This window comes from Elgaria multicarinata, chromosome 6 (assembly GCF_023053635.1).
Source record: "Elgaria multicarinata webbii isolate HBS135686 ecotype San Diego chromosome 6, rElgMul1.1.pri, whole genome shotgun sequence".
NCBI lineage: Eukaryota > Metazoa > Chordata > Lepidosauria > Squamata > Anguidae > Elgaria > Elgaria multicarinata.
Window position 1 is genome coordinate 110615877 of NC_086176.1, and position 16207 is coordinate 110632083.

The window sequence follows — 16207 nt, forward strand, 5'->3', positions numbered from 1 at the left end:
TGATGCTTTGGAGAATGGGACTTGTGCTTATTTTGTTGTCAAGAGAAGGAGGAATCCATTTCTCATGGCCTTTTCAGACTAATCTCTCAGCTAGTTACCATGGGCGGTTCTACTAGCAGAACTGGGGGGTTAAAAACCCACCCAACCCATGCACAAGTCCAGATTAAGATGGCTTCCTCCTCCCAGTCACATGATGTACTGGCAAAATAGCCTTCTAGTGCTAAAAGTCATCCATTCCCCAGAAGAAAATTCAGGGCCTACTAGCTACTTATTGACAAATGAATGAAGGCCATTTTGTTTTCAATGGTTCCATTGCTGGAAAGTGAGAGTATCAGATGTAAAATATTCCATAAATCTTTTGGGGGTTGGTGGACTTTTGGTCCAACCTGTGGAAAAGTACAGAAATCTACCCCTTTCTTGGGACATCCACCATTCAGATCCAGGAGATGGAAGCCAACTTCAATCTAACCTTATGCCTACATTATGTGCCCAGCACCAGCAGATAAGCAGGAAGAAGACCTCCTGTTCCGATTTCCCACCCCCAACCCAAATTTCCTTCCGATTCACCCTTTCCCCCATTTTCTTTAACTTTCTGTCTCACCACAAACTTGATTCCAAGTCAATAAATGCTGCTAAGGGAAAAGGGGGGAAAGTGTTGTTTTTGTTTTATCAATGTAAACAGGATTTTTCTCTTTCCACCGAAGCAAGGAAAGAATGTACCTACTTCTGTGTTATATATATATTCTTCTAAAGTTTCAGCCAGATCCCAAAATAAGGAACCTGATGGAAAAAAGGGGGGGGGGAACCAATGCAATGTTTGGTGCAGATTAAGTAACAGCAACATATCCAGCACAAGGTGACAGGGCATCAAAAGACGACATTTCTTAAGCGCACATGCTCCAGCAGCCATCCATAGAAATAGCTAAAGAACCCCTAATGCGTTTCTACTTATTCAAGAGGTATATATATATACAATCCTTTTCAGAAGCAGGATTGAGAGGCCATGACTAGAACACTATGCACCTTCATTTTTCACAACTAACTCTTTCCACTGGGCGTTCTAGCCGCGTTCCCATGCATTTCAGCCAATGTGGCTACTTGGACCTCCTCCTACCTCTAGACATTATAACCACCAAATCATCTTCTTCTCACTTTTCTTCTCCTTCTTCCTCCTCCTCTTCATCTTCTTCTTTTTTTAATTTTTTTTTTTTTAATAATCTGTGAATGTGCTTGCAGGCTTTCTTCAAAAAAATAATAATAAAATCAAATGGCTCAGAAAGCAAACATTTTGCTGCGAGGGCCATATGCCCCAGTAAGGAACCCAAAAACGAGGACGCGTCCTCAAGTTGGCTCATCTCAGCTGTCGGATCCCAGTTGTGTTTCAATGTCCACTCGGCAGATGGGGCATTTCTTGCTCGTCGCTAGCCACTGATCCACACACACTTGGTGAAATAGATGCATACAAGGTAAACGCCTGGAAGACAGAATGGTAAGCTCTATGTTACTGCTGCAGGGCCGCTGCCAGACTATTTTGCGCCCTAGGCAAGGTGAGCTACTTTCACCCCACCTCCCGAAAGAAAATGCCGACTTTGATTTTGAGGAACATATGTTCCTTGGAAAAAATAAGAAGCACAAAACTTGAAACTGCTAAATTTATTTTAAAGTGCAAGAAATATGTCAAGCCAATTACAGCAAACAAATTGGAAAGGAACATCTATGGGTCTAAAATGCATTATTTAATAGGAATATCACCTCCAAATCATCCCCCCCCCAACTCACACACGTGCACACACACACTCAGCATCACTCACTCCAAACAAACACATGCATGAACACATGCATTCATTCAAAGACCCCATGCACCCCATTCAAGTTCCGGAAGTCCAAATCTGGAGCCTCCCACACACCCCACACACCCCAGTGTCCCTGGCTTCGCTTTGGCGGGTGAGAAGGTGCCCCATGCCCGTCCAGCCAAAGCAAAACCAGGGACGCTGGGGTGGGGGTAGGGGCGGCTCCACGTTCAGACTTCCACCCGGAAGCCGCTTCCGGGTGGAAGTCTGAACGTGGAGCCGCCCGTACCCCCACCCCAGCGTCCCTGGCTTTGCTTTGGCTGGATGGCCACGGGGCGCCATCTCACCCACCCAGGCCCAGCTGAATCCTCAAGCCGGGCCAGCTCACAGCCAACGCACCTGAGTGCTGCGCTGCACCTGGCACCCCTCTTAGCTTGGCGCTCTAGGCGGCTGCCTGAGTGGCCTCTATGGTAGCACCGGCCCTGGGCACCAGCATGCGAGACTCTTGGGCAGTGGTTTATGCCCCAGATGTCCCACCAATGCACACTGCTGATGCCTGTCCTGGGCTCCCTTTTAAAATTGATGCTCCATTGGAGGACTACCGTTTAAAACTTCCGCAATGCCCTGGAGCGACATTACATTAGGAGCATTGTGGGAAATTAAGATCCCAGCCACCTGGCACAGATTGGGGCACTGCTGTTGATGAAACCCGCCACCAGGTAAGCCTTATGCTCACTGGCATAGGATGGGAGCCACCCGACAGCACTGTGCCCAAGGCCCTCTTGAAACCAGAGCCACTCAGAGTCAGGTCAAGTCCAGAACTGGAGGCCGCTAGATGTCAGGGAGGGATTCAGGATAGCCAAGGGAGAGAACTCCAGGAAGCACAGCCAGACCAGCAATGATGCTGTTAACAGCAATAGGTTACAGTGGGCCAGGTGATACTCCTCGATCCGTAAAAAGCCTTTGATGGATAAACTTTGTGTCACTGCAGAGCCATATCCAACCTTGCCAGTAATCCCAGAGAGAAACCCCTATAGATCCAGTTCCAGAGGCACAGATTATCTGTGTAGTGGAAGATGTTGTGGGTGAACACCCATTCAGCAAGGAATGAGGTTACGGCATGGTATTAATCATTGTTTTCACTGTTTTGAATTGTTTTGTGTTTAATTTTAATTTTACTTTGTAAGTTGCCTTGAGTATCTTTTTTTTGCTTTTGCTTTTGAGAAAAGCTTCTAAGAAATGTTAATAACAGCAGCAGCAGCAGCAGCAGCAACGGCTGTGGGGTGGGGCAACTTGAAGGAGAGAAGAAATCTGAGAGACATGATACCCAGAATCCCCTTGGGAATACTTGTACCTCACATCCTCGCCATCTTCAAGCATCGAGAGGCAGATGGTGCATTTCTCGTCCGTGTCCGACTCCTCTCCGTCTTCCTTCTCCGTTTTGCTTTCCTGCGGTCTTCTCTGTTGGGAAGGTCAAAGCGATTACTGTGTTACAAAAGGTGTCACTCGGAGGCCTCCAAGGCTGTGGGGATTTGGATGGAGAAGAGCACACCTGATCCAGCACATTCGTCTAGGGACACCCTACCGCGTTAGAAAATTCTACAGAGGAGTAGCTGCCAGGCGCAATTACCACTCCGCTTGACTCTGTGGAAACGAGAGGTTGACAGATGCATGTCATTGGCCCGGTTCAGACAACACGCTAAACCATGCTGCTTAACTACAAAATGTTTAACGGAATGCATGCATTCCATTAACCATTTTGTGGTTAAGCAGCATGGTTTAGCATGTTGTCTGAACCGGGCCATTGTCTCACCTGGATCAAAGCATTGTAAGGTCACCCAGGCTTCATGTCGAAGGCATAGCTGATTCTCTCAAAAGCTGCAGCGTTAAGAGACATGGCTCTTAACGAGACAACTTCTGTTTGTCCAGGAGTTCATGTGAACAATCAAAGCAAACCTTTGGGGTCCCCCCTCTATGACTTTCTAACTAGCCTGGGTTTGAACACAAAGCCCAACCAAAATCATGCAGAGGAAGTAGACAGAGAGTCATTTTTTTTCCATCCCTCTGAATACCGGAATCACTATTTTAAATCTACTGATTAGCATTTTTACAGATTTTGTATCACTTCTTCTGTACCATCATGTGTTTTTTTTATTACGTCTGTGTACTTATATGTTGTAATGGTGGTCTTTTGACTGTAAATAAAGATCAACTGATTGATGTATGAATGCCAGAATTCAGAGCCACCCAGTGTGAAACTGATTGATCTACAACAGACTGAAAGATTCGCAATAGACAAAAGAGAAGCACTTTTTTCACACAACATAGAACTAATGTACAGCCACCAGCTTAGATGTCATTAAAAGGACATTGAACAAATTCACGGAGAAGGAATAGGAGCTCAAAGAGGGGTATCAATAGTTTTTATTCATTATAGGAAAATGAACTGGTGTAGGCCGGTGGCCGGTGGGTTTCAGACAGAAGCATTCAGAATTTAGGAGCTATCCAAGCTGCTTCTATCCCTTGGAAGCTCTTTTAGAGTTCTGACTGAAGCCCGGAGCGGATATGCCAGCCCACTGACATCAGAGCCACCAGCATCCACTGAAATGAACATTCATGCGCAGAGGTGATATACCAATGGTTTGGGATTAAGAACACTTTTCCTTTAGGTCCTGCTTCTCAGAAATGTCTGCTGCTGGAAGCAGGGTGCTGCATTAGATGCACTCAACTTCTGATCCAGCAGGGCTCTTCCTTCTCACGGAGGAGAAAACAGGAGGATGAGGGGGGTATATCCAATGTTAGTCCTACTTAGAGCAGACCTACTGAAATGAAAAGGTCTTAAATTAGATTAACGTTGGATATAATCTATGGGATACAACCATGGAAAAGGAGAAACAATTGGAATGAAGTCGTTTGATACTACAATGGTGCACTTTAATGTTTCCAGAGAGGAGCACACGTAGTTGTCCTGCGCATGCAGGGTTTCTCATTCCACTGTAGTGTAAAGGCAGCACATGCTGGATCCTCCATTGAAGTCAACGGGGAAAGCCCTTGGTGGAGTGAATGCAACACATCCACCTCCCCACTCCACAAGGGAGTGTTGGATTGGAGTATATTTCTCCTAAGGGTTAGGTGGGCTTCCTTAAGTGGTCATACGGCATTTCTAGAGAAGGAGAACTTTCAGCGTTAAGAAACATGACTCCCAAATTGTATCTGAAGCATAGATAAGGTCCTTGGTTGATGCAGGCTTGTAAAAAGCACTGCCTTCAAAAGCATATGCATGGTAGGCTGCACTAAGCAAGGACCTTATCTATGGTTCAGTAACAATTTGGGAGTCATGTTTCTCAGAGACAGGAGGGAACGTTAAGTTCCCTCTTTTTCCTGGCATATTCTCGAAAGAGAAAGACAGAGAAGATTCATAGGAGGCAATTTTTGGTCCTAATGGAAATTCTTGTATTTGGGGCATATTGTTTAATTTTTTCCTCACTGATGAAGACCATGTCGGTCAAAACTTGTTTGGGTTAGTTGTATGTTGTATGTTTGTAGACTATTTAGTTTAAATTTTAAGGGTATATATTTAAGTGTATATATTTGTTTAATAATTAAAAATATTTTCTATGGCTTTATGATTTTATTCCAGTATGTATAGCTCCATTTGAATTTTGAACATTCTTTCATATGAGTTTCCTTAAACCTATTTCGTTTTTTGGCTTGATTTTTGTTTAAGATAACACTTTTTTATAGGGTAACCATATGAAAAGGAGGGCGGGGCTCCTGTATCTTTAACAGTTGCATAGAAAAGGGAATTCCAGCAGGTGTCATTTGTACATATGGAGAACCTGGTGAAATTTCATCACAACAGTTAAAGGTGCAGGAGCTCTGCCCTGCTATACTAGAGTGACCAGATACGAAAGAAGAGCAGGGCTTTTAATCCACACACACACAAATTGGATTTTTTTCCCTCATGAACTACATATTTTCTATTTCCTTTAATCTCAAAATATGCTTTCTGTATGTATTTCAATACATTTCCTTAGCCAAGATCTGAAAGAAAAATTTCAGAGTAGTACGAAACAGAAGGAAAGCTGGAAACGCACTCCCTCCGGAGTTACATCTGCTTCTCACTCTCTCTGCAGTCAGGAAGCAGGTGAAGACACGTCTCTTTAATTTGGCTTTTTAAAAAACGTTACGCTTTTTAAGGTTGTTTGTAACATTTTACCATGTTCATATTTGCTTATCATTCTTATTTTCTGAATTTTTGTAAAATGCCTTGACTGGTTCCAGAAAGGTGGTTTAGTAATGCAATCTTTATTAGTCATTGTAGTAGTAATAGGAAAGGAAAGGAAAGGAACCTCTCGTGCAAGCACTGAGTCATTACTGACTCTTGGAGGGACGCCAGCTTTCGCTGACGTTTTCTTGGCAGGCCTTATAGCGGGGTGGTTTGCCGTTGCCTTCCCTGGCCGTTATTACCTTTCCCCCAGCTAACTGGGTACTCATTTTACCAACCTCGGGAGGATGGAAGGCTGAGTCGACCTGAGCTGGCTGCCTGAGAACCAGCTTCCGCTGGGATCGAACTCAGGCCGTGGGGAGAGTTTCAGCTGCAGAAACTGCTGCTTTACCACTGTGCGCCACACGAGGCTTGTAGTAGTAATAATAATAATAAAATTAATAACAAGAAAAATAGGGATGAGTACCTTCTCACCTGCACATGATTCGGGTGGTTACAGATCAGGTCAGTTCACATGGGGATTCACAAAAATTAGATTGTAGGGCTGTGTGATTGCCGGGTCCTCCTGGGTGCAAGCGCAGGGTTCACATCCTCACAAGATCAGGACGTGACACAGGCGATCTTGCGGAGATGCAACGTTGGCGATCACACCCTGGAAGAGCCAGTGATTGCCCAGAGGTGGTGGTGATGGCAGCGATCGCGCGGACACTTATTCCCTCTGTTCCTAGGCCCTGGTAAGTACAGCCCTCCCAGGCACTGCATTCTGGGAGTTGTAGGCTGTACAGGAGCCTAGGCCTGTGCAAGAAAATGGTGGCTCCATCAGAAAATGGCAGATCCACCAGAAAATGGCCCGCATGCTTCAAATTTTGAATTTGAAGCCGAAGACTTGCACAACCCTATTAGATTGCGGACAACTTTACTGAAAAAGATTCTGTTCGCCTCTTCTATATATTCTTCTAGACTAGAGATGTCGGAGAAAATCCATAACAGAACAAAATGAGTTTGGATTTCTAGAATCCAACCCACAGATTCTGCAGTGAACCTGCTTTTCCCAAGTTGCATGGATTCTTCGGACTTGTGGACTGTTTTTTATTTACTTCCCAAAATATGTGAAACAAAAAAACACCGGCTGAAAATGTACATTTCCACCACATGCAGGACCCTGGACATTTTGAGCAGGATTTGCACGTTTGGGCAGGATTTGCACATTTTCACAAGAGTGGATTTGTGCAAATGCGAATTTGCAGAAATTCAGGGAAATGGGGGGGAAAATCCATTTCCACCAATGAGTGGACGATGGAACAAAAGGTACCTGAGACTCCAAGAAATTTAGGCCTAATCTCCTCCAAGCAGGATATTGCACTATGAAAGTGGTATATAAAAGGCAGGAGCCACACTACTGCTTTATAGCAGTATTGAACTGCACTGACAACTGCTGGGAGCCAATGACACGTGCCATATACCACTTTCATAGTGCAATATCCGGCTTGGTGTAGATTAGGCCACAGATAGAACAGATTTTACAAAATAAGTACGGCCCTAGTTAGATGACAGTTGAATACACTTTTTTTTAGTCAAGTCTTTCATTGACTTGACTAAATTTATTTCTCTTGTGATCAAAGGAAGTGAGGCAGGCGGCTACCAGGAGGAGGGCCTTCTCTGCTGTGGCACCCCAGCTGTGGAATGAGCTCCCTAAGGAGGTTCGCTTGGCACCTACATGATATGCTTTTAGATGCTAGGTGAAGACCTTTTTATTCTCCCAACATTTTAACAGTCTATAAATAAATTTTAACCTGGCTGTTTTAAATTTGTAATTTTGCATTGCTGCTGTTTTTATCTGGTTGAGCTTTTATATTGATCCAACCAGCCTAGCACCCTTTCCCTCAAAGTGGCCAGCTCCAGGTGCCAATTTCGGAAAGCAGATGAGGTCCCCCCAATCCTTACCTTCTTGTACTTGTGTGGGAAAGTGAACCGTTCAATGGTGTTTTGCACAGCGCCCCTGTTCACACTGCCCAGCCGGTCTTCCAGTTGCAACAACTCCTGAAAGGGAGGAAAACCCAGCAAGGAATGAACAGAAGATCTCTGAAAGATGTGCTTTTTAGAGGGAGAAATTGCCAACCAGCCAGCCATGTAGCATTTAGATTTGCTCCTTGATGATTCAAACGAGATTTCCTTTTAATTAAGGATCTTTTCGAAGGAGGGGGAATGATCACAGGAAATAAAATGGTTTTCCAAAGAGGAACATATGTGAAGTGCCCTTAAAAGGAATCAGAACATTGGTCCATCTAGCCCAGTATTGTCAACACTAGGGTGACCATATGGAAAAGAGGACAGGGCTCCTGTATCTTTAACAGTTGAACAGAAAAGGGAATATAGAGAACCGGGTGAAATTCCCTCTTCATCACAACAGTTAAAGCTGCAGGAGGCCTGCCCTACTAACCAGACACAAAAGAGGGCAGGATGTGCAGCTTTAATTGTTGTGATGAAGAGGGAATTTCACCAGGTGCTGCATGCATACCAATGACAGCTGCTGAAATTCCCTTTTCTATGCAACTGTTAAAGAAACAGGAGCCCTGTCCTCCTTTTCATATGGTCACCCTAGTCAACACTGACCTGCAGCGGTTCTCCAGGGTTTCAGGCAGGTGTTTTTCCTGCCCTACCTGGAGATGCCGGGGATTGAACCTGGATCCTTCTGCATGCAAAGCAGGTGCTCTACCACTGAGCTACGATGACTCCCCAAAAGATGGATTATTCTACATTGTAATGGTGGGGCTTTCTGGTCTGCATGCTCCCCTCCCAAGCCAGGTAACATTTGGGCGGAAGCGATCCACACAACTATACTCCAGCCATCCACCCAAACATGTGTTCCTAGAATTCACATGCAGAAAATGAATACTGAAGAGACATGGGATTGCATCATGAGGAAACCACTCACGTGTGAATAGGCGGACAGTGTTACTCCAGTGTCAACTTGGAGTAAAGTGGATGCAAGTAGCAGTCTTAGGCCTAAAGTACACATTCAAAATAGGCAAAGCAGTTCATTCACTCTTGTTTGGAACTAATCTGGGAATATTCATTATTCTCCCACTTCTGAAGTTAGGGTGAGTTAGGGTGACCATCTGAAAAGGAGGACAGGGCTCCTGTATCTTTAACAGTTGTATTGAAAAGGAAATTTCAGCAGGTGTCATTTGTATATGTGGAGAACCTGGTGAAATTGTGAACCGCCCAGAGAGCTCCAGCTATTGGGCGGTATAGAAATGTAATAAATAATAAATAAATAAATAAATAAATTCCCTCTTCATCACAGCAGTTAAAGCTGCAGGAGCTATACTAGAGTGACCAGATTTAAAAGAGGGCAGGGCACCTGCAGCTTTAACTGTTGTGATGAAGAGCGAATTTCACCAGGTTCTCCATATCTACAAATGACACCTGCTGAAATGCCCTTTTCAATACAACTGTTAAAGATACAGGAGCCTTGTTCTCCTTTCCATAGGTTCACCCTAGAGTGGGTTCATCTGTGGGTACAGTGGCCATGTGCCCTACTTTACAGAAGACAGTCCTCTATTTGAAGGGCTGAAGGACAATCCTCTATTTGAAGGTATCCTGTTCTTGTTTGAAGGGTTGTCCAGCCCAAAACCAGTAAAGAATCATAAGAAGGTCTTGAAGATGCCCGTCAACAGTTACAGATCATAATCGTTATTTTTTTCTCAATAATAATAATAATAATAATAATAATAATAATAATAATAAAACACAGAGTGGTTTAATTAATAAACAGATGCAAGAGTGGCAGGAAAAAATGTGTGGTTTATTAGAATTCAAACTTACTTCGTAACTTTCTCTCACAGCAGACGTGTGTCTGTTTGGATTCAGTCCCTGAAGCGCAAGTAGCTGAAGCTGAGGATATGGGTAGTTCCTAATTTCATGGACAACCTATGAGGCAGCGTGGAGAAACAGTGTTTAAGGGTTTGGTTTTTTACACACACACACACACACCATGATTGCTGTCCTTTGAAAATGGTTAATAACTTCATAACGGCAATATTTTGGGGCACCCAAAAATATTCTGACAGAGATATGAATATTCTGGGGTGGGGTGGGAAATTCCCTTGGCCCAGAGATTTATGCTAACTACTGTCTGGTTGCCAATACCCCATTTTTTTGAGTAAGGTGCTCGAGAGAGTGGTGGTGTCTCAACTGCAGGAGCTTACGGATGAAACTGATTATCTGGATCAATTCCAGTCTGGATTCAGGCCTGGCTTTGGGATGGAATTGGCCCTGGTCACCCTGATGGATGACCTTCTTCAGGTAAGAGACAGGGGGGGTATGACCTTGTTCCTTCTTCTTGATCTCTCAGCAGCTTTCAATGCCGTTGACCATGGTATCCTCCTGGGCCACCTTCATGAGTTGGTAGTTGGAGGCCCTGTTCTACAGTGGTTCAATTCCTACTTGCAGGGTCAGTTCCAGAGAAAGGTATTGGGTAACTGCACTTCAGCCTCATGAACTGTGTCATGCCACAGGGCATCATCCTGTTCTCAATATAGATTATTCCATATCTATATGAAGCCATTGGGGGCGGTCATCTGGAGATTTGGGGGAAAGTATCACCAGTATGCTGATGACACCCAGCTCTAGTTCTCTGTAACATCTGGATTGGGAGAAGCTGTGTACGTTCTGGATACAGTTATGTCTTGCATGATTAGGGTGACCATATAAAAAGGAGGACGGGGCTCCTGTATCTTTAACAGTTGCATAGAAAAGGGAATTTCAACAGGTGTCATTTGTATATATGGAGAACCTGGTGAAATTCCCTCTTCATCACCACAGTTAAAGCTGCAGGAGCTATACTAGAGTGACCAGATTTAAAAGAGGGCAGGGCACCTGAAGCTTTAACTGTTGTGATGAGGGAATTTCACCAGGTGCTGCATGCATACAAATGACACCTGCTGAAATTCCCTATTCAATACAACTGTTAGAGATACAGGAACCCTGTCCTCCTTTTCACATGGTCACCCTATGCATGAGGGCTAATAAACTGTGGCTGAATCCCAATAAGACAGAGACCCTGTGGGTTGCTGGTTCCCAGGTCCAGGAATTTGGGTGTTTGCCTGTTCTGGATGGGGTTGCACTCCCTGTGAAGGAGCAGGCCCATAGTTTGGGGGTGCTCCTGAACCCATCTTCGTCACTGGAGACCCAGGTGGCATCAGTGGCCTGGAGCGCCCATTATCAATTTCGGTTGATACGCAGCTACGCCCATTCCTGGACGGGGATAGCCTAGCCATGGTCATTCATGCACGGGTAACCTCACAGTAAGACTACAGTAACGCACGCAAGTGTGTGGTTCGGAAGCTGCAGTTTGTGCAGAACGCAGCAGCTAGGGTGCTCATGGAGACGCCTAGCTCTGCCCACATAAAACCTGTGTTAATAGAACTTCACTGGCTGCCTGTTAACCACCGAGCCCCATATAGGGTTCTGTTTTTATCCTATAAAGCCCTAAACAACTTGGGACCAGGATACCTGGCAGACCACCTTCCCTTATATACACCCAGATGACATTTACGATCATCAGAGGAGATCTTGCTCTTCATTCCAAGACAAACAGACCGTTGTCACGAAGTACCTCAATGGTGGGCCTTCTCTGTAGCGGCACCCAGCCTCTGGAAAACCCTCCTTTGTGCAGTTCAGGAGGCAGAAAGTGTAACATCCTTCTAATGCCTCCCGAAAACATATCTTTTTAGACAAGCTTTCCCTAGACTATAACTTATTCTGATTTTATATGATATTTTTAAAGTTTTAAATCTTGACTTTGGTATACTATGGTTTTAACTGCAAACTGGCTATTGGGCAGTATAAAAATGTAATAATTAAATAAATTTAATTTAAATTTTAAATTTAAATTTTACTGTTCTAACTCTGTATTTTAATCTTATATCAATTTTGCTGTGTGGTTTTATCCTGGTTGTGCTTTTGATACTGTTTTGTAATTGTGTTTTTAACCTGTTGGTTGTTTTATGATGGTTTTAATTTTTGTGAACCGCCCAGAGAGCTTCGGCTATTGGGCGGTATAAAAATGTAATAAATAAATAAATAAATAAATAAATTGCATTTTCAGGGGTCTGGAAACAAAGCCCCGTGAGGAGAGACTGAAAGAACTGGACATGTTTAGCTTGGAGAAGAGAAGATGGAGGGGAGACATGATAGCACTCTTCAAATACTTGAAAGGTTGTCACACAGAGGAGGGCCAGGATCTCTTCTCGATCCTCTCAGAGTGCAGGACACGGAATAACAGCCTCAAGTTAAAGGAAGCCAGATTCCGGCTGGACATCAGGAAAAACTTCCTGACTGTTAGAGCAGTACGACAATGGAACCAGTTGCCTAGGGAGGTCATGGGCTCTCCCACACTAGAGGCATTCAAGAGGCAGTTGGACAACCATTTATCAGGTATGTGTTGAGGTGGATTCCTGCATTAAACAAGGGATTGGACTCGATGGACTTATAGGCCCTTTCCAACTCTACTATTCTATGATTCTATGAAATAAATATTAGGGTACAATCCTGCCGACAACGGCTCACATGTCTTCAAGCACGTGTGTGAAAGAAGCACTACCAGCTGCAGCAATTGTTTTTGTGAAAGCTGTCAGATTATCCATTCAGACAGAATGCCTCCCACAATGCCTGCTCCGAACTAGAAAGCAAGTGACAGAGTTGATAGACGCCTGTGTTTTGACTGCCTTCTCCCAGACGGTGACTCAGGCCCAGTCAATGCAAGCAGCAGATTGTGTGGTAAAACTATCCCTGGACTGTACCACTTGCAATGGCAGATGGGGGAGTCACGGGATGGAATGCTCCTCCATATTAAAACAAACAAACAAAACGAAAACACCTCCACAAAGAAACTTAACATCTCAGGAAGTTCTAGCTTAGCCTTCTCCCTAAGATGCTAGTGTTTAATGTATATTCTCCTCAGGGAAGTGTGTCGGGGCACTTGGAAAACTATATTTCCCAGTGCTCCTGCTCCGTAGTTCACTGCTGTAGCGTCATTTTGGGGGTGGTGGTGAAGGGAGTCATAGAATCATAGAATCATAGAATAGCAGAGTTGGAAGGGGCCTACAAGGCCATCGAGTCCAACCCCCTGCTCAATGCAGGAATCTACCCTAAAGCATCCCTGACAGATGGTTGCCCAGCTGCCTCTTGAAGGCCTCTAGTGTGGGAGAGACCACAACCTCCCTAGGAAACTGGTTCCATTGTCGTACTGCTCTAACAGTCAGGAAGTTTTTCCTGATATCCAGCTGGAATCTGGCTTCCTTTAACTTGAGCCCGTTATTCCATGTCCTGCACTCTGGGAGGATCGAGAAGAGATCCTGGACCTCCTCTGTGTGACAACCTTTGAAGTATTTGAAGAGTGCTATCACGTCTCCCCTCAATCTTCTCTTCTCCAGGGTAAACATGCCCAGTTCTTTCAGTCTCTCTTCATAGGGCTTTGTTTCCAGACCCTGATCATCCTGGTTGCCCTCCTTTGAACACGCTCCAGCTGTCTGTGTCCTTCTTGAATTGTGGAGCCCAGAACTGGACGCAATACTCTAGATGATGCCTAACCAGGGCCGAATAGAGAGGAACCAGTCCTCCCTCACTTCCTCCATCCCACCCCTACTTCCAGGGGAGCAAGGAAGAAAATTAAATGGGTGGGTGGAATAGGAGATTCAGAGGCAGGGAAGCAAGGCAAGTTGGCTCCTTACCCAGCTCTGATTAAAATCCAAGCCAGAGAAGAACTTTAAGGAATAGAATGTCCGTCTCACATTTGAGGTGGGAACTGCCCCTGGGAGCTTCCAAATCTTGCATTTCTAGCAAGGAAATATGAACTTCAGCAACGTTACTCATCCAAACCATCCCGGATCAGATTTGGAGAGAGGAAACTGGTTTATGGTTCAAAGAGACATTCTAGCAGGCTGGGTTGAGGGAGAAGAGAAGGAGAAGGAGGGCCGTCCCAACCAGCCGTCCCAACAGGCCCCACGACCTCCTCCTCCTCCTCCTCCTCCTCCTCCTCCTCCTCCTCCTCCTCCTCCTCCTCCTCCTCCTCCTCCTCCTTTAACTCCAGCAGGCTGTATTGCAAGAGATAAGAGGGGGGAAGACTTAAATTTCCCTCCCAACCTCTTCCCTCCCAACTCCTTTTCCTTATGCATTGTTGCTTTTAGTTTGTAAGCCTGTGGGCAGGGACTGTGTACTTTTATTGGTTATTTACAAGCCTCTCTGGGGCCTTCTTTATGCTGAGAAGTGGCATAAAAATAGAATTGTAGAGTTGGAAGGGGCCTATAAGGCTATCAAGTCCAACCCCTAGCTCAATGCAGGAATCCACCTTAAAGCATCCCTGACAGATGGTTTTTGAAGACCAGCTGCCTCTTGAAGACCTCTAGTGTGGGAGAGCCCCCCACCTCCCTAGGTCATTGGTTCCATTGTCATACTGCTCTAACAGTCAGGATGTTTTTCCTGATGTCCAGCTGGAATCTGGCTTCCTGTTTACTCTAAAGTTTACTCTAAATATATAATAAATAATAAACTATACTGAGCCAGACCACTGGCCAATGTGACTTGGTGTCATCTTCTCTGACTGGCACTGTCTGTCCGGGGTCTCTGGCCAAGGTCATACTCATTACCCACAACCTAACCATTTAACTGGAGGTGCCAGATGTTAGAGCTCAAGTTCACCGAATTCCACCTTGAAGTTCTTCCGACTTCAGATTCCAAGATTTGCTTTTTTCTTTCCACACAAGAATCTGCCCTCACTTCAGTGCACATTTCCCCCAACCATACGAATCAATTGTGTGCAGTTTGATATGCACATATTCTTCTCCCCTTGATTAAAGGGCATGTGTCACATCTTTTTCAAAAGGATGTATTTTTCATGTGCATTCGTCAAATGTACTCATGCATCCAATGTAATTTTGGAGGGTCTGTGAATCACTTTGCAAGCTCAGAATTGTATGGGCTTCAACCACAGATTGTGTCCAAGGGCTTATTTACACCTGAAGCCCTTTTGCTATGGAAGAAGGATTGGTCCCTGCTTCCACGATTCCAACTCATGGGGCACACCTGCCCACGGGGCAGAGGTGTTGTTTTTAATGACTCATGAGGCATGCGCACAAGCACAGAAGCAGATCACTCCATCGAATATGCGCTCCTGTGCAGAAAATTGTTGTATACAAAAAAAAATCCCAAACACACCTGGCAATGAACCACACCGATACCCAAGGACACACCCCTAACAGGTGATTGGCTGTTCGCTGAGCCCACAACTCACAATGAACAGCAACGACATTGCAAAGGGGGGCACACACCACATGTACTTTGGAATGGAAGTGAGAGAGCTGGAAAAATGGAAACAAAAGCAGTCAGGGATACTCCGGTATAACTGAGAGATAGAACCAAGATCACTGTGAACATCTGATCACCTGTGAAGCAGGTGAACATCATGTGCCCTGTTAGTGATGACTGTGGCCTTTGCTAGACCTACCAGATAATCCGGTGATGAAGAGGGGAGAGCCTGCGATGCAACTATTGCGGGCTCTCGACATAGTCTACACTTCAGGCGCGACGAGATCAAGAAAGGACCCCGTCGCGTCTGCCATTTTTTCCGCCTTAAAGGGGACATGCGCACGAACGCTTGTGCGCTCAGCTAAGTGGTTTTTTTTTAAAAAAAAATTAATGGCTTTCCCCACTCCCCCCACCCTAGCCCTGATGGCCGCAGTGCCCCATCCGCCGCTTTTCCCAGCTACTCATGAGTAATTATGGTAGCTGGGGAAAGTGGCGGAGCGGTCTACACGCTTGCAGTCTTGGGCTCAGCCCGAAAAATACTGGGCCAAAAGTGGTGCCCGTTACCCCAGGGGAAGGGAGGGTTGACCCCTGCCTGAGCCCGGGATCCCCTGTGTGTCATCTGGATGCACAGAGGTGATCCTGGGTATCAACCCCGGCTAACCCGTCGTCTAGCTAAGGGCTGCGATACAATCCTGCAATATATAGCTGGTGTAGACTCCCCCTGAGTTTGTGTTAGGGTATGTCTGCACCAGTCCTATATCCTGGAATCATTCTGGGATCGTTCCTGTGCATCCAAATGCCACACAGGAAATCCCGGGAGCAAGCAGGGACGGTCCCTCCATTTTCCTGGGATAACCCCTAGGTGTAGAAAGTAGGGGTG

General features: G+C 45.2%; 1 protein-coding gene across 1 annotated transcript in view; it reads right to left on the reverse strand.

The window, feature by feature from the left end:
• Positions 1 to 1356: 1356 nt before the first annotated feature.
• Positions 1357 to 16207, reverse strand: part of ARK2C (arkadia (RNF111) C-terminal like ring finger ubiquitin ligase 2C) — a 105938-nt gene continuing 91087 nt past the window's right edge. The window contains exons 5-8 of the mRNA XM_063128291.1: positions 9847 to 9951; positions 7963 to 8058; positions 3145 to 3251; positions 1357 to 1474 (exon numbers count right to left, since the gene is read on the reverse strand). Of these exons, the coding sequence (XP_062984361.1) occupies positions 1357 to 1474; positions 3145 to 3251; positions 7963 to 8058; positions 9847 to 9951 (426 nt within the window). The remainder of the gene's footprint in view (positions 1475 to 3144; positions 3252 to 7962; positions 8059 to 9846; positions 9952 to 16207) is intronic.